This window comes from Psittacula echo, assembly GCF_963264785.1.
Source record: "Psittacula echo genome assembly, chromosome: 9".
Taxonomy (NCBI): Eukaryota; Metazoa; Chordata; class Aves; order Psittaciformes; family Psittacidae; genus Psittacula; species Psittacula echo.
Genome location: NC_137745.1, coordinates 21,621,418 through 21,648,036, shown reverse-complemented (window position 1 = coordinate 21,648,036; position 26,619 = coordinate 21,621,418). Strand labels below are relative to the sequence as shown.

General features: G+C 55.2%; 1 protein-coding gene across 1 annotated transcript in view; it reads right to left on the bottom strand.

The window, feature by feature from the left end:
• Positions 1-26,619, bottom strand: part of PLXNA1 (plexin A1) — a gene marked incomplete at both ends in the record, with an annotated part of 89,668 nt that overhangs the window by 49,230 nt on the left and 13,819 nt on the right. The window contains 5 exons of the mRNA XM_080625509.1: positions 474-573; positions 1,158-1,311; positions 3,333-3,456; positions 3,607-3,707; positions 6,407-6,547. Of these exons, the coding sequence (XP_080481635.1) occupies positions 474-573; positions 1,158-1,311; positions 3,333-3,456; positions 3,607-3,707; positions 6,407-6,547 (620 nt within the window). The remainder of the gene's footprint in view (positions 1-473; positions 574-1,157; positions 1,312-3,332; positions 3,457-3,606; positions 3,708-6,406; positions 6,548-26,619) is intronic.

Below are 26,619 nucleotides of genomic sequence, written 5' to 3'. Positions count from 1 at the left end.
CCATCCCATGTTGCTGTAACTTTCCAGCTCGCTCTCCAGCAAGCCTGGGAAGCAGGTACCACAGCAGGAAAACACAGGCTTCTCTTTTTGCACCGCCAAGTCATTCCTATTAACTGTTTCCAGGAATAACAAGATGCTCGGCGTTTTTGGTCACATGGATTCCTGCACTCTGCAATGCAGTAAACTCGCCTCCTCTTCCAAAGCTTTGCCAAACCCAAAGCCCTGTGTTTAAAGGAGGTTCTGCCCTGATGCTACACGTTCCCACACACCCAAACCAACTGCGGGTGTGCTGGTCACCGTCCCAGCTCACAAGGGTAAAAGGAGGAGGTTTCTCAACTGCAAACACCACTACACTCGACTGCCCTTTCCTCTTGCGACATCAGCACCCACAAAGCTGAGATTGAGCTCTCCAGTCCTCACCCTGCCCCACCAGCCCCTTCCCAGAGCATCCTCACAAAGCCCAGGCCACTTACGATTGATGGACGCTGCAGTTGTAGAAGACAAAATCCACAGAGGCAAACTTCTTCCCTGTCTCCTTTGATTTCAGGTAGAGCTTCACCACTCGCTTGTCGCCTAGGAGAGACCCAGGCAGAAAAGGCACAGTGGTTGGTTCAGCATTCATTCAGACCAAGGCTTGAGATGGGCTGGAGGGAGCTGGGCATCACCACTCAGTTAACAAAATGCCCCAAATCTGGCAATTAAAGAGTGTTCACCCATCCCAACAGGCCAGCAGAGCCCAAGCACAACTCTGAGCTCCTGCTGGAATGGAGGCAGGTGCCTTGGGTTGTACTTAAGATATTGAAGGGGAGCTTAACAGTTCTGGAGTCAGCAGAATGTCCTAAAGCCCATGGTCACCTATAGCACATCTGCCTGGGAATGGACTATAGGTAGGAATAAGGCCAGGGTCCTCAGGAATGGTGCATAGACCACTACAGTGCCAGCAAATAGCTCTGCCCGTGGCTTGGAGGAGACCAAGGACCAGTCCCCCATGAGCAGTGATGTCCTTCTCCTCCTACACCCCAGGAACCCAACTCAGGTCCCGCCTGGGGACTGGGGATCACTGTCACAGGACCACCCTCCTGCACATCTGTCTATGGGGCCACAAGTGGCACAAGGTTTGTCTGTCTCTTTCTTCCCACCCTGGGGCACAAGCTCACCACGGCCTCTGGTGATGGGGATGACATCCTTGGCAGAGGGAGAGCTGCAGTAGATCTTCCCATCTTCAATGCGGCTCTCAGACTCGGTGAAGTCCTCAAAGGAGCAGTTGACTCCTGCCGAGAGGTCTGGGACATTCCAGGCCTGCAGGACCAGCTGGGGAGGAGAGACAAGAGCATCAACGTGGAAAACCAGCACAGAAGACTCCTCTGTGTGTCTGCTATGGGTAAATCCAGCCAACAGAATGGGGAGCAATCCCTCATCTACCACTCAAGCTTTGGCAAGTGAGCCCCATCCATGGGCCTCCCCACTCAAGCAAGGAGCTCAGATTTAAATGAGTTAAGAGATGGAATGACTCAGAGCCTCCATCCTCTGCCCTTGCCATACCACAAACCATTATGTCTCACCTCTGTGCAGAGAGCAAGCACAGTGTCAGGACTAAAGAGTGTTTCACGGAAAGGCATCCACTCCGGCAGAGCCGAGGAGGGGAGGAATCCACCTCTTCCTTCACAAAGTCATTCCCAGGGTCAGCAGTTCTCACTTTACAAAACGCTTGCCTTACTTCTCATTTGAATTTTTCACAGCTTCCAGCCATTAGTTCTTGTTATGCCTTTCCTTGATAGATTAAAAAGCCCTTTAGTCCCTGATATTTGCTCCTTGTAAAGGCACTTATACTCTGTAATCAAGTCACCTCTTAATCTTCTTTTTGATAAGCTAAGCAGATTGAGCTCTGGAAGTCTCTCACTGCAAGGCATTTTCTCCAGCCTTCAACTCATTTACATGATGTTTACGGGAGGATTTCAGCCTCTCCCTTGAAAAGCTGGATTCCAGGCCCAGCACAGCATCCCTATATGGACCACACTGGACCCCCTGCAGCATCCTGCCACCGGGCAGGGGGAAAGCCACCCGAGAGGTGAACACAGCACGCAGATCCCAGCTTCACCCATGGAGCATCGGTAGCCCCATAGTGAGGGCTCAGCCCTGGTACCATGTCCCAGTACACTGGGTGGATGCCTGTCTTCTCCTTCTGATTTAAACTTGGCAATGTTAAATCCCTGCTAAATCAGCCCCATGCAAACTAAAGGGCTCTGAAAGGAATCTCATCCCATAGCATCCCCATCAGGTCCCATCACAGCCATCTTGCATTCATCTCCATATTAACAACACACATTAGCCCCTGCAGAAGCACTTCCTAAACCGTTTCCATCCAGTGACAATTCCCCTCTGACGGGGACTTTTGGAGATCTGTCACGGAGCCAGTTTTTAATCCACTTAACACGTGCTTTATCAATATTGTATAATGCTAATTTTTAATCAGAACGTTGTGTTGTACCAAGCCAAATGCCTTGTACAAGCCTAAAGACATCACATCCCCTGCAGTTCTCCTCCTAATTCAAGTCATAATTCCATCAAAGAACAAGACGTGGTTTGGTTGACATAAAACCACGTCAACTGGCATTAATTATGTCTCCATCCTTAAATCTTTATCACTTGCCTCCTATACCTGCTTCCAAACCTGATGTCAAACTAAGCAGTCTCTGACCATTTGGTCCTTTCTGTACCCAGGCAAAACAAGGAGCACCTTTTCTCAACATCCACTTATTTATCACAAAGCCATTATTCCAAGTATCCGCAGGCCACAGAACTCCTTGGCCAACTCTTTCAGGAATGCTGAGTGCCAGATATCCAGACAAGGCAGTTTGCAAAACTTTATTGCTCGTAGACACTGTCTCATGTTCTCTTCACAGTGCTAATGGCCTGGAAAACTACTTTGGGGAAGTCCATCATCTTTTTCTGTCTGCCCTGAACGAGCAGTGAGTTGTGCATCAAAGTCTCATCCCAAAATATCCACTGCAGGCCAGAGTCAGAGACAGGCTATTGAGCTAGACGGATGGCTGGCCTGCGAACAGCATCTCTGATGGTGGTGTTTGGCTTACGGGGAGATATTTATTGCTCTGTTACGTCTTTTCTGACTAATCATCAACTGGTTTATTGTCTCCATCAATAGACCAGCCCTCAGCAATGCCCTGCACTTTGCTACCTTGCATTTGTCTCTCTTCCCCTTTTCTCCTTAGTTGACATAAACTCATCAGCTATTTCCAACTGCTGCCTTCTCTCCACCGCCTGCAGAGGGTCAGGAGCGGCTGCTGGGGCTCCACGGGGCAGAGGTGACTCACCGGGACCTCGGACATGGTGACGGAGATGTTCTTGGGCTGGACGGAGAGCCGGACGCACTGCTGCAGGTCGGAGGCGAAGCGCTGCGGCTCGTCCGCCCGCTCGCACCGGTCCTTGCGCGAGCATCTGGAAGGGATGGAAACCACCCCGGTGAGGAGGACAGACCCCGGGGCACGGCTGAATTCCAGGAGGGATGTCCCCAAGGGGACCAGTGATGGGGACACACATGCTTTGGCAGTGCTGGCCTGCCCCCAAGGACCATCCTGTGGTACTCACATGTTGTGGAGGACGCACCAGCCACAATGTGGGTCCCGGGAACCCAGGCAGAGCTCACAGCTCTCGTACTGCTCACAGCTCTCCACCGGCACCCGCGTCACCTGTGGGAAACCAGAGCACCCGACTCACTTTACTATAAGTTTCCTATTATTATATTCCTTATTATATAGGGGGCCTACAAGGATGCTGGGGATGGACTCTTCCCCAGGGACTGTAGAGACAGGACAAGGGGTAACGGGTTCAAACTGAAACAGGGGAAGTTTAGATTGGATCTAAGGAAGAAATTCTTTACTGTAGGGGGCTGAGGCACTGAAATGGGTTGCCCAGGGAGGTTGTGAGTGCTCCACCCCTGGCGGTGTTCAAGGCAAGATTGGATGAGGCCTTGGGTGCCATGGTTTAGTGTGAGGTGTCCCTGCCCATGGCAGGGGGGTTGGAACTGGATGATCTTAAGGTCCTTTCCAACCCTAACTATTCTATGATTCTATGATTATTCATAGAATTCCAGCCTGGTTTGGGTTGGAAGGGACCTTAAAGCTCCTCCAGCTCCAACCCCTGTCACGGGCAGGGACCCCTTCCACTGGAGCAGCTTGCTCCAAGCCCCTGTGTCCAACCTGACCTCGAACACTGCCAGGGATGGGGCAGCCACAGCTTCTCTGGGCACCCTGGGCCAGCGCCTCAGCACCCTCACAGGGAAGAGCTTCTGCCTAAGAGCTCAGCTCAGTCTCCCCTCGGGCAGGTTAAAGCCGTTCCCCTTGGCCTGTCCCTACAGGCCCTTGTCCCAAGCCCCTCTCCAGGTTTCCTGTAGCCCCTTTAGGCACTGGAGCTGCTCTCAGGTCTCCCCTTCAGGAGCCTTCTCTTCTCCAGGCTGCCCCAGCCCAGCTCTCTCAGCCTGGCTCCAGAGCAGAGCTGCTCCAGCCCTCACAGCATCTCCATGGCCTCCTCTGGGCTCGCTCCAACAGCTCCACATCCCTCTTGTGCTGTTGCCCCAGAGATGGATGCAGGACTCCAGGCTGAGCCCCCCCAACCCCTCACCAGCTCCGCTGCCAGGCCTGGCAGCACATCTGCAGCCACAGCTCCACCCCAGGGATGCTTCTACGTCCCAACCAAGCCCCTTCCACCACTGCTGTACCATTGCATGGCTGCAGGCGCAGGCTGTGTGTGCTCCCAGCACGGCCAGCACCCTGGCTCTGAAGGGGTTACCAGCCCTTTATTAATTGCTCCTCCAGATTTGATTAAAATCCCCTCATTCTGCAAGCCCTTCGAGCTCTGTTACAACTGTTCATTTAATTACTTTCCACCAGCACTCTGATAACACCAAGTGCAGTAGGGAGGAGAGCGCGTTTTATTAAGGAGAGGGGAGGAGAAGAGGGGGGCCGGGGAGGGGGTGCAGGAGCTGCCTGCTGTGCTCCTGCCTCAGTTTCCCCATTGCTCCGACAAGGCAGAACTCACTCGTTCCATTACAATTTGCAATCTTTGCTACTGAAGGCTAAGCCCAGGGTGCTTTCCTCGTCCCAGCCCCCACCATGGGCTTAGCATCGTGCTTACAGGGCAGGGATAAGGCTGGCCAACCAGTACCCTCCAGTTTGCATGTCAATGAGGGTACCTACAGTTCCCACCTCTTTGTCTATACATTGCTTCAGGTGGTGGCAATGGGGGCAGCAGTGGGTCCCCCCCAGGCAGAGCCCACACAGGCACGTGCTGTGCTGGCCCTTGGTGGACAATCCCCAGTTCAGGTCAGCATAAAAGCCCCCCCCGTTATCCACATCTCCAACATCTCCCCTGCAGATGGGAGGCTTTGCTGAGCCAGGTCCGGGACAGACACACAGCCAGGGACAGACACGCAGCCCAGGGCAGCCCAAACACAGCTTCTGCCCCACCTGGAACGCTGCAGGTTTCCTGCAGCAGAGCAGAGAGCAGAAGCAGGCACTGGGAGGAGGGGGAAAGGGCTCTGCTGTCCCACAGGGCTGTCTAGACAAACACACAGCATCCTCCCCTCGCGCAAGCCCCCGGGCTGGCAGCCAGGATGCTGTTATGCTCCAAGCTCTGCTGCGGTCCCACTCGCACACACACACACCTCTGCAGGGCAGAGGAGAGGAGATGCTGCGGGATACAGGCACCACACCACAGCCACCCGGCATCACCCCACCGCCTGCATCCCCACTGAGCCGGATCCACCGCTGCGGCATGAGCCTGCTTCACCCGCTTTAGTGCAGCCCGTGCATGGATGAATGGCAGCAGCAAGCTCTTCCACAGGTTGGGGATCACACAACCACTCACAAAGCCAACTACAACTTCCTATTGTGAGCCCAAACCACGCTGCCAGGATGGCAGCACTGGATCCAGATCAGTACCTCTGGCTGGTTTAGCATGAGCAGAGATAGGGAACCAAGGTGTGCATGGGAACACCAGCCCCATGTCCCCTCAGCCCCAAGGTGCAAAAGCAGCCATCTCAGAGGAGAAAAAGCCATCTGGAGCCAGGAGCTGCCGCTAACCTGCAAAAACCCTGCTCGGGAGGGGATGAACAGAGCAAGGAGGTTTATGGCCAGCCCCTCGCAGCAAGGAAGGGTCAGGAAGCCACCAGTCCCCAAGGACCATGGGCATTTCAAGCAGCTGCTGATGACAATTAATGCCTTGGGCAGTGCTTTTGCAGACAGAAGCTGCACATGGTCCCCAGGCAGCCTCATCCCAGGAAGCAAAGGGCAGACCCCACCAGGGAGATGCCCAAAGGGCTTCCCATCACCAGGGCTGCAGGCTGGGGCTGCCAGTCAGGAGAGCAAAGGGGCTGTGTCTCCTCCCTTACCTGCTTCTCGGTCATGGCATAGATGTGCTGGCGGTCAGGGCTCAGCACCAGGTCCCGCAGGATGGAGCTGCCCTCGTGGGCCACGACGTTCTCGTACTGCAGCGCTTGGTGCTTCCTCTCGGCTGTCAGGTCCACCAGGATCTGTGGGGAGAGCAAGGGAGCGTCAGTACATCCCGCATGCACATGGGGAATGTGCCCTGTTAAGAGATGCCACCTTTCCGTCCCACACCATGGCCACGGCATTATGGCAAAGTACTGCCAAATGGTCTGGTGCACCATGTTTAGGTGATGGCATTCAACTCTCCACAGAGGGAAGCCACATCCCTGGTCCTCACACTGCATCCCCTTAAGATGCTGCCCCACTTCCCCACTGCTGCTCAGCCCAGACGCCCCTCCAACTCACAGCATGGCACAGACAAGCCCCCAGCTTGCAGCAGAGCAGCAAACCCATCCTGCCACAGTGGTACCAAAAGCAGTTTGCACATCACACCATGCCAAGCCCTCCTGGGCAGGATGCTGCGGCACACACCGGGCTCGCATCTCCCCATCCATCAGAGGAAATGCTTGGACAAGTGACCAGGAAGTCAAGAGGGTCTTAAGGAAGCTGGGGGTCAACAGAGGTTCAGAAAGTGCCTTTGTTCCCTGAGCAGGAACGTGGGGAAGGCTTTAATCCCCTTCCAGCTCACAATTACCTTAAAGCTCTTCCTAAGTGCACCAGTTTCTGGCTGTACCAGCAATAACCACATCAGGAGGCACCACGGGGACCCCCACCAAGCAAGGAATAAACTCAGCCATTTGCCATAACCTTATGACCACCTGCATGAGCCTGCTAATGCCATCACTTGTGATACCCCCCAATTCAGGGTGTCCCCAAGCATGGAGCAGCCTCAAGAGAGACAGCGCCAAGAAACGGCTGAGTGGGTCTCATCTGCTCCCATAGGATGCCAAGCACCTCCCAAAATACATCCCACAGCCTGATCATCACACCCGCTCCCAAGGCCATCCCCAAGCCCCTCATGGCATCCCGGCCACCTTGTCCTCCTCCTGCAATAAATCTCTGCTGGCATTTACATAGCTCCCAATCAGGAGGAACGGGGCCGGGAAAGCAGGATCCCGGTGTGCAGCTGATTAGCATGGAAATGTATGCGGCTCACAAACAAACCGGGGCCGATTTAATTAGAGCAGCGCCTTTGATTCAGCGCCAGCCTCCACCGGGCCCCAGCCCCGGATTATTTTTAGGCAGTTTTACAAAACAAATGTATTTAATTAAGAAAAGGACCCCTGAGCAACCAGAGCGCGCCGCGGCCTGCGCAGCACCGAGCCAAGGGGCTGCCCTGCTCCCTCTGACCAGCCTTGCATGGACAGGATCACCCCTAGGAGCCCAAGGCACAGCCAAAAACACCCTGGATGTCCAGGACTGAAGAGTCTTTGCCATGACCCAAACTGGTCCTGGTACCTACCTGCCTTCTCAGCATCCTTTGCCAGACCCATACGCAGATTCTGCTCCCCATCACATACATATTGGGTACCACTGTGTGTTGGGAAGCCAAGAGATGTAAAACCCCATCCTAAATCACAAATCAAATCACAGACTGGTTTGGGTTGGAAGGGACCTTAAAACCCATCCAGCTCCAACCTCTTCCACGGGCAGGGACCCCTTCCACTGGAGCAGCTTGCTCCAAGCCCCTGTGTCCAACCTGGCCTTGAACACTGCCAGGGATGGGGCAGCCACAGCTTCTCTGGGCACCCTGGGCCAGCGCCTCAGCACCCTCACAGGGAAGAGCTTCTGCCTAAGAGCTCATCTCAGTCTCCCCTCGGGCAGGTTAAAGCCGTTCCCCTTGGCCTGTCCCTACAGGCCCTTGTCCCAAGCCCCTCTCCAGGTTTCCTGCAGCCCCTTTAGGCACTGGAGCTGCTCTCAGGTCTCCCCTTCAGGAGCCTTCTCTTCTCCAGGCTGACCCAGCCCAGCTCTCCCAGCCTGGCTCCAGGGCAGAGCTGCTCCATCTCCGTGACCTCCTCTGGACTCAGCCTGCCCTTATACTTGGGGGGTATCTTTCCACCCAGGGCCAGGACCACATTTGCTCCTAATCCCTACACCAAAGGGGGTCAAGCCCTTTTGGTACAGACCCACAAGCCCTGCAGTACTGGTTGCTCATTGGTACCCAGCATCTCCTCAGAACCCTTCCTCCCTCACAGGTCGCTCCCCTCCTGCCTCAGCATCTCCCCTATGAAATCCCATTGGAGCCGGCCTCCAGAGCAGGGTATCAGGAGCATCCCCTCACTATTCACCATGACAAACGCACCTTTCCAACCCTTTTACGGGCCGCAGTGGCAGCGCAGCAGAATCAATACCGCTTTCCCCTGGTTCTAAAATAGATCTATAGCTGGCTGTGGCGCTGGCACTCCGTTTTAACTAGCGGGGTAATTTCCCCATTACATTATTGCACTGCGCAGTGCTGGGAAAGAGAAAGAGACATTAAAAAACCCCAACAGACGTGAAGCGCTTCCAGTTAATTTGAGGCTCCAGGAAGAACCTAAATATACTCTCGGGTAAGCAAACGGGGCTGGAGCCCAGGCTGGCACACGTCAGGGTGTGCTGGTGGGGGGCACGGGGCCACCCCAGGCATGTCAGCGTGGAAATCCATCTCTTTAGCACCTCTCCTCCCACAGAGGATGCTCTGTGGGTGGGTTTGGGATTCGGGAAGTGACATTTGGAAGCCCTGGCAACCGAGTTGTTCTCTGGTTGGCCAAAAGGTCAGCCTGTGGTAGGCAAACCCGTCCTGCTGCTCCTCCCCAGAGTGAGGAGACCACCATCAGACAGACCCAACGTCACCCCACATCTCTGCTCCATGCAGGCTGAGATGGGAACCCAGCATCAAGGCCTTTCCAGCAGGATTAGCCCAATGGGAACGTACCCATCCCAGCTGGGATGCGCTGTTTCGACCATAATGCAGCGAAGTAGTGCATGGGATACACAATGTGCCTCCCATCACTTACAAACACTGGGGGGAACCACTTCCCCCCCTCTCCCTGAATCCATGGGGTAGCTGGGGCAGGGAAAGGGGGAGAGGATGTGGTTTAATCAGAGCAGCCCCCCTCGGAATCACGCTCCTTCCTGCCCACCCTCCGCCCGCCTTCCCACCCGGGGGAGAAGACATTTACCAGAAATAAATAAATAAGCAGACCTATTAACCTTTCTCCTCATCCTGATGCTGATATAATTACCCAATACTAATAATTACTCACACTAATTTCTCGCTCAGGATTCCTGCCCTCGCTCTCACCGCTTCGGGCTGGCTTCAGGCAGCAGCTCAGTGATGGTAAAGGGCTGGCAGGAGCCCCGAGGGGCAGCTGGATCCCAATGGAGGAGACCAAAGGCAAGAAGGCAAAAGCTGCTCTGCCAGGCACCCAAGTGCTCATCCTCCCATCCAAGCAACGAGCCCACCCCATGGGGCAAGCATCCAGCATCACTTCAGTGTAGAGAGGGAAGAGTTTAAGACCTGGGCCCTCTGAGCAGGATGGTGGAGGCAGAGCAAGGCCAAGAGATGCTCCTCACCATGGAGAACCCCAGCAAAGGAACAGTGAGGGAAAGGACATCATGGAACACTCTAACCAGGGGCACCAAGTGTAATGAGTGACCATGCACAGCACACCCGGGCTGGGCAGAGGCAAAGTCCTCCCACAGAAGGTCTAGAGAGGATTCCTGGGAATGGCATGGTCCTGGCTGCAGAAGGGAGCTGCCATCCCATGCAGGTCTTGGAGAGGGGAGCAATGCAGTGGTGCAGGGTCACAGCCAGATGACAGCACCGGCCAGTCCTGCTGCGGTCTCAAGCCTGATGCTCCCTTCAAAGCTCAGCCCTCCTTTAACAAACCATGATGCTGGAGCGCTCAGAAGCTTCTACAGAACCGAAACCCATCACAAAACCACCCCGAGGAGCTGGGACCTGAAACTCACAGGAAAGACAAGGAGAAGGGAAAACACTGGGACTGCAGAGACAACATCAGAGGAGGCACGGCTCCTTCCATCGCACACACTCGCTCCCCATGGCAAGATGCCCTCCGGGCTTGTCCAGCAAGGAGGCATCTCCCCACTACCATAACCACTGCTCACAGAACCACCAAGGGGAAACCTCCCCACGTTCCATGGCCACCAGCAACAGGCACAAGGTGAAGAGGAGCACTTTCCCCTTGGGAAGCCAGGCAATGAGAGGGACAAAGGGAGCAGCCATGACCCAGCACTGGCAGCAGAGGAGGACAGCAGCCAAGGATGGGGCTTTACAGCTCAGCACGGTCCAGGGATGCCATGCGGAGAGGGAGGAAGCGCAGCCGGAGCAGGAAGGCAGCTGCAGACATGCCATGGCTGTGTCTGGATTTAACACATGTGCTGAGTTATGGCATGGTCCAGGGGTGCTGGATGGGGGCACCGGGTCCCTGCAGGACCCCCAATACATGCAGAGGGTCCCCAAGAGCCCCCATCTCACCACTGGGGACACCCCTCAAGGGGGGGCTCTCCCACCACATCCCTGCATCCCCACACCTCCAGGCTCTCAAAGCCCATCGCGGGTCCCAAGGTCCCCGGGCAGGAGAAGTGCTCAGCCAGGCTTTGTGCTCTTATCTCTCCAGGCTGTGATTAATTCGCAGCGGCTGGCAGCAGCTACAAGAGGAGGGCGCTTCTGCCCGCCTGCCACACTTCAAAGGCAGGGACTTATCTGCCTGGAACACACTCGCAGCCTTTTCACAGGGACCCTTTCCAGCTCCACAGGCAAGGCAAAAGAAAGGCTTATTTATGGGAGTGCATTTCAAAGCCTCCCCCTTCCCTCTCGATGCTCGCTGGGGGAAGCAGAGTCCCCCTTGATCCGGGGATGTCCATCAGGAACAGACTGAGCAGAGCGGCACAAGAGGTGCTGGTCCCTGTCCCACCTTCATCTATGTCCTGGTCCCCTCCTGCCCCATCCTCTTGCTCCACTTTGACATGGGCAGAGCTCAGCACAAGAACCAAAACCTGCCCCTCCCCATGCCCCTGGTGCTCACAGCTCAGGACCACTGCAGCCCCAGGCTCCTGCATCCAAACCAGTGGGTGAGCATCCCCTCTCCATGGGAGCAGGGCGATGCTAACACCCAGCATTCCGCTTGGATTTTGGCACTGTCAGCCCAAAGGGCACAGGACAGAACAAATAAAATCAGGAGAGAAGCAGATCCCAGCAGAGCTGACCCCATGGGGCAGTCTCCTGCAGGCAAGACAAGACCCATACAGCCCAGTGGAGGTGACAGCCGCTGGCTGGTGTCACACAGCACCCACCAACAAGCCTATAATTGGACAGGGAGCATCCTGTGTCCAGCCAGGGCTCTGGCCGGAGATAGGGACCCCCTTGGGATGCCAGCCATGACCTGGGCTCACCCGAAGCAGCAGGCGCAATGGGGATGGGGACATCAGCTGCCCCTCCACATGTCACCACAGCTGCTGCAGCCCCCCTCTGGTTTCCAAAGCAGGACAAGGGGTTTAAATGAGGTTCCTGGATCAGCTGCTAAGGGGGACACACACACGGGTTGTGCTTCCCCCACACCAGGGAGGTGCAGGGGCTGATGGTGAAATGTGGGGCTGAAGCAGCTGTGGGGCCATGGGATCATCAGTCCTAGGGGCATGGGGCGACGAGGGCATTCAGAGAATCCCAGACTGGTTTGGTTTGGAAGGGACCTTAAAGCTCATCCAGTTCCAACCCACGGGCAGGGACACCTTCCACTGGAGCAGCTTGCTCCAAGCCCCATCCAACCTGGCCTTGAACACTGCCAGGGATGGGGGAGCCACAGCTTCTCCGGGCATCCTGCTCCCCTCCAGGGATGGGGGTAAGCTGAACAGCACCAAGAGCAGAGATGGGGAGATCACCACCAGTAGAACCCTTACCGTGATTTACCCGGGCCCACCATAGGATGCTCTGTGCCAGGGGCAGGACCCATGCACCGGGGTACCGGTGGCAGGGCACAGGCATTTGGGGTTGTATCTCCAAGGTCTCGCACCCGGCACTGAGGACAGGCGGCCCCACAGAAACATCCCAGCTATGCGGGACGGGCAGCAGCCGGCACCCGGCTGCCTTCCCTGCATCCCACCAGCTGCCTGCACTGGAATGCACCGGCCGGGCCAGGAGCGCACACAGGCTCCCTGTGGAATGGGCAGCTGCTGGCTGCTCCAAGCCAGCACATTGGGAATGGGGCGAGGTGAGCTGCCCAATGCCAGTCAGCGAGACCATTCGCTTTGTAAAGATCATAGAACCCCAGCGTGGTTTGTGTTGGAAGGGACCTTAAAGCTCCTCCAGCTCCAACCCCTGCCATGGGCAGGGACCCCTTCCACTGGAGCAGCTTGCTCCAAGCCCCTGTGTCCAACCTGGCCTTGAACACTGCCAGGGATGGGGCAGCCACAGCTTCTCTGGGCACCCTGTGCCAGCGCCTCAGCACCCTCACAGGGAAGAGCTTCTGCCTAAGAGCTCGTCTCGATCTCCCCTCTGGCAGGTTAAAGCCATTCCCCTTGTAATGGGGTAATGCAATGAAGCAGGGTGAGGAACTCCAAGCACCCCACTGCTGGGAGCTGCATGGATGGGATGGGTGAAGACACTTGCCCTGCTTTCCTCCCCAGCAAACCCCCGGGTCCCATTTCCATCACCCCCAGCCCCATGGCTGCTCCAGCAGTCTCAAGCCGTTGATTTCCCAGCTTTGCCCTCCACATCTCTCCTGGCTCAGCACCCGCTTCACATCATCCCGTCACTCGGAAGCAAACCATCTCTATTATTATTGCAATCATTCCCCAATCTGCTTTGCTCAGGGCTGAGGCGGTCAGAGGGGGGCTCCCACAGGCAAATCAATGGGCAGCCTCTGCTCTGGGGCTGCCAGCAGGAGCTGGCAGCTCGGAGCAGCGCAGGCAGAGGACGGGGGACCCCAGGGACCCCTCCATGCGATGCCATGGCTCGGCAGCAGGGTGGCAGCCCTCGGTCCTTGCTCACCTTTAGCCAAGCAATAGGGATGGAAAACAACCTGTGCATGGAGCGCTCAGGCAGCCACCGACCCCACACTCCCTGGGTGTGATCCACGAGGTTTATCCCTGATATAAAGAGCCAAGAGGAGCTCCGGGGTGTCCCCAGGAGCATCAGTTCCCTGGGGAGGGAGTGATGGAGCATCCCAAATCCACCCCTCCAGCAGCACAGTGCAGGCACCAGCAGAGACACGCAGAGAAACCCCAGCACCTCACGGCAGACACATCCCTCTCGCACGAGAGGAACACAGGCAAGTACGAGGTCCTGCTGCTTCTCAAGCCATGGGAAGAGAAGAAGGAGCTGTGGAGGCAGGGGAGCCCGGTAATGGATGGGGAAGGAATTTTAGCCCTGCAAAACTGGAAGGTAAAGGCACAAAAAGCAAGGAGCAAAATGGGATGGAGACCTTCTCACCGCTGCCCTCCGTGTAGAGGAAAAGCCCTGGGAGACAGCAGTGAAGGGCAGAGCACACACAGAAGCACAGGGTTATTTTCCCCTGTTCATTAATTACTGCAGGCATCCCAAGCATCCCAGCAGGCGCTCGGGCAGGCTGAAGCCATGGCAAAGTGTCACCCTCCTGGCTCCCATGGGACTCAGCCTGGGGCAAGTTAATGCCTAACCCATCCCAGAGAATGCCCTGGGAAGAAAGCTCTCGCCTGAAGGATTCACTGCAGTCTTCCAGACAAAAGCACTGCCAAGGAGATCCCATCCTTCTGTCCCACGGGATCAGCCTGAACCCTTGGCTACCAGTGCCACCAGTACCACATGCAGCCAGACCAAGATAACCCCAATGTAAATGCCAAGGGCTTGGCCATCACCTTCACCCCCCTGGCCACTTGGGACATGGAGCAGTGAGCAGGCAAAGGGGCTCAAAGCCCTGCTGCCTGCCAGCAGCCATGGGGATGGATGCTCCTCCTTCCAGGCCTCCATTAGGGAAGCCCAAAGGCAGGAGGAGGCAGTGGGGATTCACCAGGAGCACAGCGGGGAGGCAGGATGAGTTCATGGGGCCGCTGCACAGCTGGAGATCGGCTGGATCCATCCTCCCCCCTCGGCTCCAGGAACAGAGCTGTTTCCTTCCTGGTCCCAAAGACAACCCAGCAGCAAGAGAGGAGCTGCCTGAGGACACGCAGGGGCCGTCAGGCCTGCAAACAGCAGCAGGCAAAGCACACTTAGGGGATGCTGCGGACCCCAAGGGGGGATCTGCTTTAGGGTCCTCTCCCACCCAGCACCTATGCACAGATTCAGCACCAGCCAAGCCCCCATCTCGGCAGAGCTGCCTGTGCAGGGCACCATGGCTTTGGGGGGGGTTGGGATTTATCCATCCATCAGGCTCTAAACCCTTCTGCAACCCCATCTCAGCAGGTCCCTATTCAGGCAGCTCCAGCCGTGCAGCAATGCATTGCAGCAAGGAACTACATCCACTGCCCGTTCCCCTCCACCTGGATTCAGCTTCACCTGTTTAACACCAGCTTAGATCCCTTCCTACCCACCCAGGCTCTTGCTCTGGGCTGTCCTGGTGCTTTATCTCCATGGACAAATCACACCAGACTGGACAGATGCTGATAAGCAATAAATGAACAGGGTCTAAATATCACAGAGCACAGCGACAACGTTAACTATTAACACCCAGCATGGGCAGCAGGCCTGGACATGCAGGATCACTGACAAACTCAGTGACTAAATCACACACAGCACGAGGTACTCTATGGGAACATAACCCACAGCATCAGGAGAAGGCACGAAGTTAGAGCCGCACTTCAGTCCTTTCTCCTTACATCAACATCTCCACTATTAACAGGCTGAAATCACAACTCCGGGCTCTGCCTCTCCTCCAGTCCCTGCTCACAACACAGGCACCTCCAGGATTACAGAAGAAACCTTCCCCCATTCCATGCCCCGTGTTCCCGGTGATAACAGCCACCTAAGCCTGGCTCCAGGCTGAGGACAGCAGAGAGTGCCTGCAAGTGTTTGCCTTCAAACACACCCAGACCCTCTTGCTCGCTCCACCTCGAGCTCTTGACGTGTTTGCTAAATTCCCTGCTTTCGGTTGCATTCTAAGGCTTCATTCCCACACCCTAACCTCCAGCCCTCCTACAGCATCCCCAACCCGAGAGCCGCATCCCCGGCTAGGCTACATCTGTCTCTGAAAAGCCAAGGGAAAGCTATGGGCCCACAGCTCCCCACCACGCAGCACATGGAGCGATGAAAACCACTTCTGTGCGGTGGGCTCCCTGCTCAAAACCAGGATGAAAATCAGGCTCTTCAGCATGCGGATAGGAGCAATTGCGAAAGAGAGATTGAGAAGATTTAAATAAAGAGATTGCTTTCCCCAAGGATGCTGCTTGAGATATTTAAGAGCTCAGGTTTTACACGGCTTGGATTTCCTTTGGCACCGATGCAGAACTCCCTGCTCTGCTTCTCCAGCCTGCAATCCCTGCTTCAGGCTGGTGGAGAGGGTCCAACGCGGAGCCCATCAGTGACCACAGGAGGTAAATTGGGATGCTAGGGGCTGGAGCCCACCCTGAGCTTTCCCAGTGTAACAGCACTTGGCCACAATCCTGACTCTTACAGCCCAATGCAATGGGAGACAAAGAGCACAGCTACCTTAATACATGACTCCTGGGGAGCAGGGCTGCCATCTGAAAGCACAGCTCTTGCCAACACCAGACCAAGCACACACCACATCCAAAACCAAGTTCTCAGAAGGTCTTTGAGGAACAACTACCACCCTCCCCACCATTCCCACTGCTGCCAGGGGACCTCAATGCTGCCACCCTCCATGGATTGCCACCATGGTCAAGGAGCATCCAGTTACAGATGGGTAAGCACCAAGCACGGCTGGACCTCACCAGCCTGATCCTGGAGATGGGGACAGTCAGACAACCCCCAGATAACAGCTTCATCCCGAGACACAACCCTGGTAGGCACCCATCGCACGCCTGAATACGTTTTGAGGGAGGCCAAGGGGGGGAAATGATGTTAATTAAAGTTTTAATTACTGTAACCAAACGAGTACTATAATTACTTTATTCTCACGGAGACTTCAAACTGATTAAGGACCACGTGCGCAATCTTCGGGTTGATGTGGGTTTTAATTAAACGTGCCATCAAAGACGGCGAGAGGGGTGGGCAGGACCACGGCTCAGCCCTGCCTGCACCCCCCAGAGACCTGCTGGTGAGGAGGGGGGCAGAGACACATGGGTCAACAGCATCAACCAGTGCAAAAGGCCAAAGATAGCTGCCTGGGGGAGACTGAAGCCAATGGGATGCACACTGGCAAGCAGGCAAAGGACAAGCTCCTCTCTTCTCCATCATCCCTGAGCTCCACATCCCTCCAAAAACATCTCCCTGCACAAACAGCTCCAAAACAACCCCGCACGGGGCTGGGAAATATTAATGACCTGGAGCTGGCAGGTGGAGGGAATGATTAAAAAACAATTGGGCAAAGGTATCCTTTTCAAATAATAACAGCACTAAAAGACAAAGCTGGAGAAATTAAATTCCCAGTCCCCTACCTCAAATAAATAGTATCAGAATTTGAAATGAGACATAATTACCCCGGCAAGGTTAAAGCCGCTAATGCACACGGAATGCGGAATCACCATCCATCATAATCATATCTCATATCTCAGCCATTACTTATAATTAGGAGGCACGGTTTGAAAAACACATAAAGACGCCCATGCAATGCAGTAATTCTTCTGTTATTACTCCTGGAGGGGCAATCCTGCGTCGATGCGTGGAGCCCAGGACCAGGCAAAAGTAATTCCCCCCTAAAGGCAGTCCCAGTGCGCTCCTGGGATGGGAAAACCCACCTCAGCCCAATCGTGAGCACAAGCAGTGATTGGCAGCATGAGGACACAGCCTGGCTGTATTGGGTCCCTCCAGCCACTCCAAACCCAAGCGGGCTCTCAAGCCATCCAGACAGTCCTTCTCCATGAAATGTACTGAATTTATACCCTTTTATCCCAAACACCAGTGCAGGAGTGTAGCTGAGCAGACACTAAAGCCACAACCGGCTCAGCCAGGCAATGCCCAGCCTGATGTGCGGTACCCAGGGTCTAAAGCTCCCCAGCACTGCTGGAGCTGCCCTTCCCCTGCAGCACAGGCTGTGCTATGTCCTGTGCCCAGTGAAACATTAACAGGCTCCTGGCAAAGCAGGAGGAAATTACACTTAATGTATTCCGGGGAAGTCCGGGATGGCAGCGCTTACGTGGCACAGCCGGCTCCAGAGGGCCCTACCTCCCAATCCCTTCTCCTCCCAGCCATGAGGAGCAGCGAGCCCGCATCCCTGCGGGGATGTGCAGGAGCTCCATTGAACACACATGAGCTGAACCCAGAGCAAAGCCCTTGTACAGGAAAGCTCAAACACTGGGATGTGGTGGGGTACACAGCTGGTTCACATCCCTAGAGCCGTGAGAGAGGTGATTTTGCACCCTTTGGTGGCAAATCTTCCAATACCTAAAGGGAACCTGCAAGAAACCTGGAGAGGGGCTTTGGACAAGGGCCTGTAGGGACAGGCCAAGGGGAATGGCTTTAACCTGCCCGAGGGGAGACTGAGATGAGCTCTTAGGCAGAAGCTCTTCCCTGTGAGGGTGCTGAGGCGCTGGCACAGGGTGCCCAGAGAAGCTGTGGCTGCCCCATCCCTGGCAGTGTTCAAGGCCAGGTTGGACACAGGGGCTTGGAGCAAGCTGCTCCAGTGGAAGGGGTCCCTGCCCGTGGCAGGGGCTGGAGCTGGAGGAGCTTTAAGGTCCCTTCCAAACAAAACCATTCCATGATTCTATGAAATTAGAAAACAAGAGCTTAGGAGAGGTCAGAGAAAGCATCCTCGAAACACACAGCCACGGTGATAGAGGCTACAGCAAAACCCAGGGATGAGACCACGGAAAGGACAGACATTCACATACGTGTAAATCTAAGCCACGCTGCTTTCCAATATGGAAAAACAAGCTGGGATAAGGGCAGGGGAGAGCCAAGGGACAAGTCTCCAGCAGAAGGAGCTGAGCCCCACCAATGCCTACAAGCAGCCCAAGGGGAACAGCCGAGGCCGGCTTGTCCTGCCAGCCCCGTGACTCTTACTCACAAGCAGAGCTGTGCTTCCTCAGAAGCCTCATTAAGCTGTAAAGCAGGAGGAAAGAACAAGGAAATAAAAGAGAGAAAGCCAGCCCGCAGACGCACGTACCAACACACATCCTCCAGAACCCGGGAAACACCTTCCTCATGGAGATAACCGCAAACACAGCTGAGCTTCCAGTCAGGATCCCCTCACTGATGCTCCTGCAGCACAACATAACGTGCATGGGGAGCAGCTGGCAGGGGGCACATCCACCACGCTGCTACCATAGGTTGGGGGGGGAATGAGCCTTTTTGGGGTGCAGGCACCATGCCCACCCGGCTGCCAGCTCTCAGGTGCAGGCTGTCTTCTCGCACGGTGGGTACCAGCCCACGTGCCCCATCATGAATGGTAACTCTGACCTCTAGGGCTTGCATGCAGGGGACATGTGGCATCCCTTGGGCTTGCATTGAGCATTTTCCAGCTCCTCCTCTATTTCAGACAGACAGCACAATGCCCAACATGCCACGGATCCCGCCAGCCTTGCAGGAGTGGGTACGTTTAGGGAGGATGACATTGGGACGATAAAGAGGGGATGCTTCCCATGGGGCTATGGAAGAGGAATACTGCAAAGCCATTGGCGACTGGATCATCCCCCCACAGCATCCCCAGAGCCTGAAAATGCCATCAGCACCTCACCGTGCACTGGCTGCCATCCTTCAGGCATCCCAGCCCCGACAGCACAAGGCAAAAGGACTTTCAACATCAGTGCCAGCGAGTTTGCCGCAACCAAAAGGAGCGGAGAGACGAGGAGGTGGCTCTGCAAGCTCAGGCAGAGGATCGCTGTTTGCCCTTCCAAGTGCTGAGAACTCATCCCCTTTTCCCCCTTCTCACCCCACTGAGAACTTGACGCAACCTCCTTGTGCTGCGCAGCCGAAATTGGCAGCTCTGCAATTAATTGACTGCGATCTGACACAGCCCCACATTGGGCTGCGCTGGCCCCCGGCCCGCTTGGCTCCTCACCACTCCCCAGGCACTGCTCAAGCAGCCTCCAAAACTTCATCACACATCAGAGGCTGCCAACGTGACCTGCTCGCTGCCAAAACCAGCCCTGCCTCCCCGACCCTGCTCCTCCTGTGTCTTCCCCTGCTCTCCATAATGGCTTGTTCAACCATTCCTCTCGTCTCCGAGGGTTTTTTGCTCCTCCGAAGGGCTGGAGCACGGGGCGGGCTGGGTTATGGACCCGCTGCTTCGCCATGGAAACCGCAGCGACAGGACTGATGCGTGCAACAGGGGTGAGAAAGTCAGTTGGGTTATTTAGATTTGGATCCATCCTGATGCATTCCTGCTCTCTTTCCGCTCAGTGCCACGAAGGACAGAGCCCAAAGCAAAAGACGACAACACAGCAGGAGCGCTGCATTGCCTGGGGATGGATGGATGGAGATGGATGGATGGATGGGGATCCATCCCCATGCAGGAACACAAACCCACAAAACCTCAGCACACAGGAATGAAGCGATGCCTGCAACCCACCTCTCACCCACCCAAAAACCAACCACACTCTTCTTAGGCGAGGGTCTGAGCTGGCACCATCGCTCACATACAGCCTGACCACAACCCAGCTCCCAGGACACGGGGCTGGTCCTGGCTCAGGGTCTTGGAGCCTCCCCATGAGATGCTGCCGCCGCCTCGGCCAAGCACGAGCCCCAGCAATGAGTCAGCCCCAGCTCCCAGCCCTCGTCTAATCCCATCCCCGGTGCTGGGCAGCTTTCCAGGGCATGTCCACAACATGAAAGGCGCGCTCCTGGGTCAAGAGCCAGAGGAGAAAGAGGAGGAGGAGGAAGAGGAGAGGGGAAGGAGCGCCCCGGCTCTGTGAGGACTTGGGTCAAGCAGCTGATGCTCTGCGAAAGCCAAACTGGGGGTGGGTTGTTTGTGTGATTTCATTGCTTGAACAAACAGAAACATCCTGTATGTGATTAAGAGCCTTCATGAAAAACACACCAAGCCCCGAGCCCCGCAGCTGGGGCCGAAGGCTGAGCTGCAGCAGGGCTCGGCCACCCTGGGGTGAGCCCAGCTCCCATGCGGATTCACAGCATCCCAGGGACGCTCCAGCCCATGCGCACAGACAGACATTCCCCCTCGGAACTCATCTCCCCCATAAAAACGTCATTTTTCTCATACCAACCTCACCCACCCTCGCTCCAGGGAGCAAGAGGCAAGCAGGGTTACCAACAGTGCAGATGACGGCTGCACGGGGAGAGGCAGCCAAGGCTCTAACATCACTCTGAAGCATTAATTCCTTCCCTTTATCGCCTTCTGGCCCAGGATATCAAAGTGCCCCACGCATGCTTTCAGCTTGCTCCTCCTTTTGGCTCCAGGCATCGCCATCCACAGACAGGAGGAGAAACAGGCAGGAGAAGAGAACTGACCACAGGCTGCTCCCCCCTTCCCGAACAAGGCAGGACTCCCGGCTCCTGCCAAAACCCAGCACTTGCCTGGACTTGTCCATCCATCACCTCCATCCACAGCCCCTGCCCTGCCTCGGGGGAGCCGCGCCAGGAAAACACATGCTTTTGGTTAAGGAGCACAGGCTGAAGGGGGAAAAAGGCCCTTCAACATCACACACCAAGATGAAAACTGAAGTTTTTGAAGTCGTTTCTCCTTGGCAAGGTTCAAAACAGGGCAAAGCTTTTGGGTTTTTTTTTTTGTTTAGAGGAAAAAAAAGTAGGTATTTCATCCAAACCATCCCTGAAACATTCCTGACATTTATTCCTGCAAACTTTTCCTCCAGTTAATGGCTGCTACACAACTATCATTTTCCTGGTGAAAAACACCACCAGCAACTCACGAGCCATTAAAAGAAACACTCGCCCTGTTCCTCCCTGCTCACGAGCATAAACAGCATTAGCAAGGTTGGGAAGGTGGGTCAGAAACAACAGTTTTGGCTCAACAGCCTTGGCCAGCGAGAGCAGGGACACCAGGGGCAAGGCTTGGAGCTCACTAGATGCTGCTAAACCACCCTGGTCCCACAGGGACACGGTACCACATCCCGTGCTGGCTCCAAAAGGCACGTGTTCGCAGGGGGTCAGGCTGGGTTAGAGCCAAGGCTGTCACAGCACAGCAGTACGGATGCTCATGTGAGTGCAGCAGCACATGGAGGGTGGGAAATGACACTGAGCAGAGAGGTTTCCACCCCAGGAAGAAGGCAGTGACAGCCACCTGGGCAGATATATGGTGTTAGAGAGGACCAGGGCTGGCTGAGTGTTCCTTAATTGCTCCCAGTTCCAAAATGAAGCCCAGGTCTCATTTCAGCAGCCTGGGAGAGCAAGCATCAGGCAGGAAGGCATCTCTGACGGGGGTCTGAATCACAGAACTAGAGTGGTTTGTGGTGAAAGGGACCTTAAAGCTCATCCAATGCCACGGGCAGGGACCCCTTCCACTGGAGCAGGGTGCTCCAAGCCCCTGTGTCCAACCTGGCCTTGAGCACTGCCAGGGATGGGGCAGCCACAGCTTCTCTGGGCATCCTGTGCCAGCGCCTCAGCACCCTCACAGGGAAGAGCTTCTGCCTAAGAGCTCAGCTCAGTCTCCCCTCGGGCAGGTTAAAGCCATTCCCCCTTGACACACTCGAAGCACCCAAAGCAGTGCACCCCATGGGGATCCAAGGCAGGAGGTGCCACCCAAGGTCACTAAGACAAACCACACTTGGAAGCTCCAGCAAGCACATTTCCACCCCATTCCCTCCTCCATCCCATTCCCTCCTCCTCCTCCTCCATCCCCAATGCTGGAAGTAGCAATTTTCCCCCTCTTTTCAGAAGCAGCCAAAGCCACACATCCCGCATCGACGCAGACTCATCCCCCTGGGAGGAGAGCTCAGGCTTCTCATTCCCAGGTTCTGTGCTCTAGCCTTTGGTTTGCGCTTTCCCACCGGCAGATTAGTGGGGGAAGGAGAGGCCGGAAGGAGCCTGGGAGCATTTATCTCACCTGCGAGAAGAGAAACACGTCTTTAATTTTAAACGTTGAGCGTAAAACCAGATCCCTTGAGGCTCATAAACACACCAGAAAGAGAGGGAGAGTAACGCGGAGAATCCCCGGGAAATAAGCGGATAATCCAATTTGGGAAGTTCCCATCCCTTGCACAAGGTGGGAACAGTGTGGGTTCGGGGTCCTTTTAAGGGACTTTGCTTGTTCCTCACAAAGAACATCCCACGCATCACTCACAACCTGATCAGAAACCAAGTGAGGCCAACCCCATCCAGCATCTCCATCCAGAGATGCTCCCTTTCTTCCGCTCCACAGAAGCTGTTGGTACTGAGCACCCCACTGCCTGCCACCCCCAGCCCAAGGTCCTGCACCCCTCCCAGGGATGCTGAGCCTTTCTTTGTGGCTCCATATGTACCAGCATCACTATGACACCCGCTTCCCATAGCTAATTACAGACACAGTCACCCTGGCCAAGACACAGGCTTATTTTTGGAAGCTTTTAAAGAAAAAATAAATGCAGACATGCACATATATATATACACACACACACATCAAAACTGCATCATATTTTCCCTTTGAACTTTTCCAGTTGCATTTTGCTCAAGAACTACCTTCACCTTTGAGCACCATCAATGGGAAGCAAGAAGCCAGGGAACAGCCAGGCACTGCCCTTGCTGCCTTCACACCTTCCAGGACTGCAAACTGCTCTACAAACCCCAAGTTTCCCCATGAGCATCCCTGCTGAACCCCTAAATCCACCCTCCGATGGATTTTGCTGCATCCTTCAGCTGGTTGGGAAGAGCATCACCAGTGAGATGGGTTTGGTGGAGCTCAGGTTTTGGATGATGCTGCTTTCTTCAGGTCCCGTTCCCTACCAGAAGGAATCAGCATCCATCCACCTCCAGCCCCCTCATCCCCAAGCTTCACCGGAGAACAGCCACAGTGAAATCACCTACACATACATTTAATACCATCCCTTCACCCACCAATAACTGCCCCAGCTTCCACCCACAGATTCCAGAGGTCCTTCACATACAGCAAGGACCATGAGTTGTCCCCACAAAGGCGAGGAAGAGGAGGCAAGGAGGAAGAGGAGGCACAGAGCCTCTTCCCTCTGCAGCCACCCGCCCCAGCGAGCATCATTGCCAGCGCTAAGCCTCCAGCTACGGCAGCACCAGATTTGCTCTGTGGATGCCGGCACAATAATTAAGATCTACAGGGCTCTGTCAGTCACTGAGGGGAAGGAAGCAGCAGGGAAACCTCTCCTGGGACACGGAGGCAGCAGCCTCCACCACATTACTGGTGCCAGGGTGCCCGAGGGATGCTGGCGGGGTGGCACAAATCCAATCCACCCCTGGAGCAAGCAGCTGGGCTCTCCGCCCTCCAAACTGCCTCCTCTCAACCTGCTTTGCCAACCGTTAACCCCCCAAGACAAGGCTGTGCTGTCACAGCGCAGCATCGCTCCTAACTCTTGCTATAGAGGGAACAGCATCAGTCAACAGCTCTGTGGATACTGCAACACAGGGTGGTTGGGAAACGCCATGGGAGATGGGATGCTTCAGAACCAGAGGCTACAGTACCAGAGGCTTCAATCTGGTACCCCAATGCAGAGCTGGGGGAGGAAAATGTATGCATGGGTCTCCTCACTCCCAAAGAGAAGCCCTCCAGCATAGGAGACCAAGCACAAGGAAATAGCTCCTCTTCCCTCCTGTTCTCTGCCCTTGCCAAGCAGCATCCCCAGGACAAGAGGTCTCCCAAAGCAGTTGGACATCAGCAACAGGATGCCCAGGAACCCTTTGCCTGGACCCATCATTGCCAAATCCTCCCTCTGGTGCCCGGACCTGGAGGACAATTCCTTGGCCCTGCCCTCAGCAAAAGGCCCCCCCCAAGCAGGAACCCCCCACTAAGGGAGTTGGGGGGATGAAGGGACCACCTAGGTCACTTTGCTCTAGGCAAAGGGAGGAAATGACCAGAGAACACAGAGCCTGCAGAGAGCCCCAAAACACTCTCATAAACCACAGAGCTCAGACCCACCGGCTCTCATTGCAGCAGCATCAGGGAGCAGGATGTGAAAGCTGCACTCCGAGAGCACACACAGCCTGGGGAGCAGCAGGAGAACCTCCCTTTTCCCTGGAACATCAACCTTTCCCCAGCTCATCCCTAAAGAGGGCCCACCCGGCAGGATGGAGCGGCATCCCCGCTACCCCGGCACCATGCACAGCCATGCTAGCACACAAATTGCTTCATTAAATGTCATTGCATTAAGGCACTTTCATGAATTTAACATTGTCCCCCGACTATTGTTTTCCTGAAAATTAAATTACAGCAACATTTGTTGTTTCAAGGAGTCTGTCAGGGAGGGACGGGGATGGAGCAAAGGATGCAGGCACAGGCGGGTGATGCTGCTCTTGCAGGCAGTGAAGGTGGGAGGCACAGCCGCAAAGGGAGAAGGGGAGAACTAAGCTAACATGCTGTCTCAACCAAAACCAGCCATCCACATGTGAAGGAGTGAGCCAAGCTGCCCAGGAAGGGAAAGCATCACCGTTTCGGAGCCCATAAAGGCTCCAAGTGGTCCCAGCAGAGCATCATCCCGCAGCACGGACCCTGGCTACATCCACGTGAGCTCAGCACGGCAGTCCAGCGCTTTTTGATCTGTCCAGATTACAAAGCTTTGCTGCACACAGGAACCCTCTGAAAACATTTCTCATTTATTCTTCCTTTTCCCTTGAGCTGCTCCTCTCTGCAATATCAGAAACAAAGGTGACAACCTTTCGCTTTGTAAAGAAAACCGTCAAGCCAAGTGGACTATAAATAGCACCCAAAACTGACCTGCATCCCCTGCGAGGGCAATGAAATGAAGATGAGTGAACCAACAGCTTCAAGGTCAGAGAGACTTTTTTCTTTCCGCTTTGTTCAAGGTCTGGTAGTTCTTATCCACGCAGGAGAGCAATCCAAAATACATCATTAGGGTTGTAGCTAATAAAAACCACGCAGGGATTTCTCATCCCAGTGTCGTTTCCTTCACCCATATGGGATTATGGAGGGGGGAAGATGCTTCCCCAGCGCCAACTCTACCAGCACGGCCCCTCTTTGCATCCCTGCATCCCCACACTGAGTGCTCCAGCCATGCCAGAGCTGTCCTGGCATAGAGTGACCAACCAATGCTGCCCTCAAGAGCACAAACCATGGTGAAACTAAAGCACTATCCCATTATCCCACCTTTCTCTGCCAGACCATAGGGATGCTCCCTACCACCGCAGCCATTCCTCAGTTTGCTCAGAGCTGGCTTGTCACACAGCGCTGGCTCTCTTTCTTCTCTCCAGCTGCTAAATGGCATTAAAAGAACTAAGCATCCATTAAATAAAACTTTCCCACTATTGCTTCTCATGTAGACAATTGCTCCTGCTGCCGAGGGAAGGTTTCGTGCCGGCGGCTGGTCCATGGGCACACAAAGAGCAGGGATGTGCCAGGATCAGCTCTGGCCACCCAGGGAAACCGCCCGGGGCCTCGAAATCCAGCACCAAACCCCAAACAATGGCAATAGCCCTGTCCATCACGTCCCCTGCTCTCCCCCTCCAGTCTCAACCCAACTGCAATGGCTACAGGAAGGGAAGGGTGTTATTGGGAAACTTCCCATCTTGGGATGGGTCGGGAAGGTTTATTCCCTGCAGCACTGCTGTGCCCATCACCGAGGTGAGACACAGAAACCTCAAGGACCAACCAAAGGGCAGGAAAGGAAAAGCGTGGGGCTGGTGTGCAGCACCCAGAGCTATTGGGAGCACTGGTGGGGGTAAGAGAGATAAAAGAGAAAGGCAAAGTGGAAAAGAAAAGAATGGGAAATGTTTCCATTCTGGGCAGAAAGGGAATGGGAAGTGGAGGCAGAATCTGTCCCATGGACTCGGGGCTCTGATGCTCCTCCTCCTCTTGGGATGCTCTGCCCTGTCACACCACCCCAGCTCTGCCCACCAGCCTCCTCCAATGCACCCTCAGCCCTGCAACTGAGTCCAGTTGAGGGATTAAAGCAAGAACCCATCAAACTCACTTCATTTTACATGATGGCACTTCATGATGAAGGGCAGTGCGTCTAAACCCTGGTGCTGCAGCTCTGGCTCCTCTATCCTTTGATGAGCAGAGGGATTACCAGCACAGCCCTGATCCCCAGG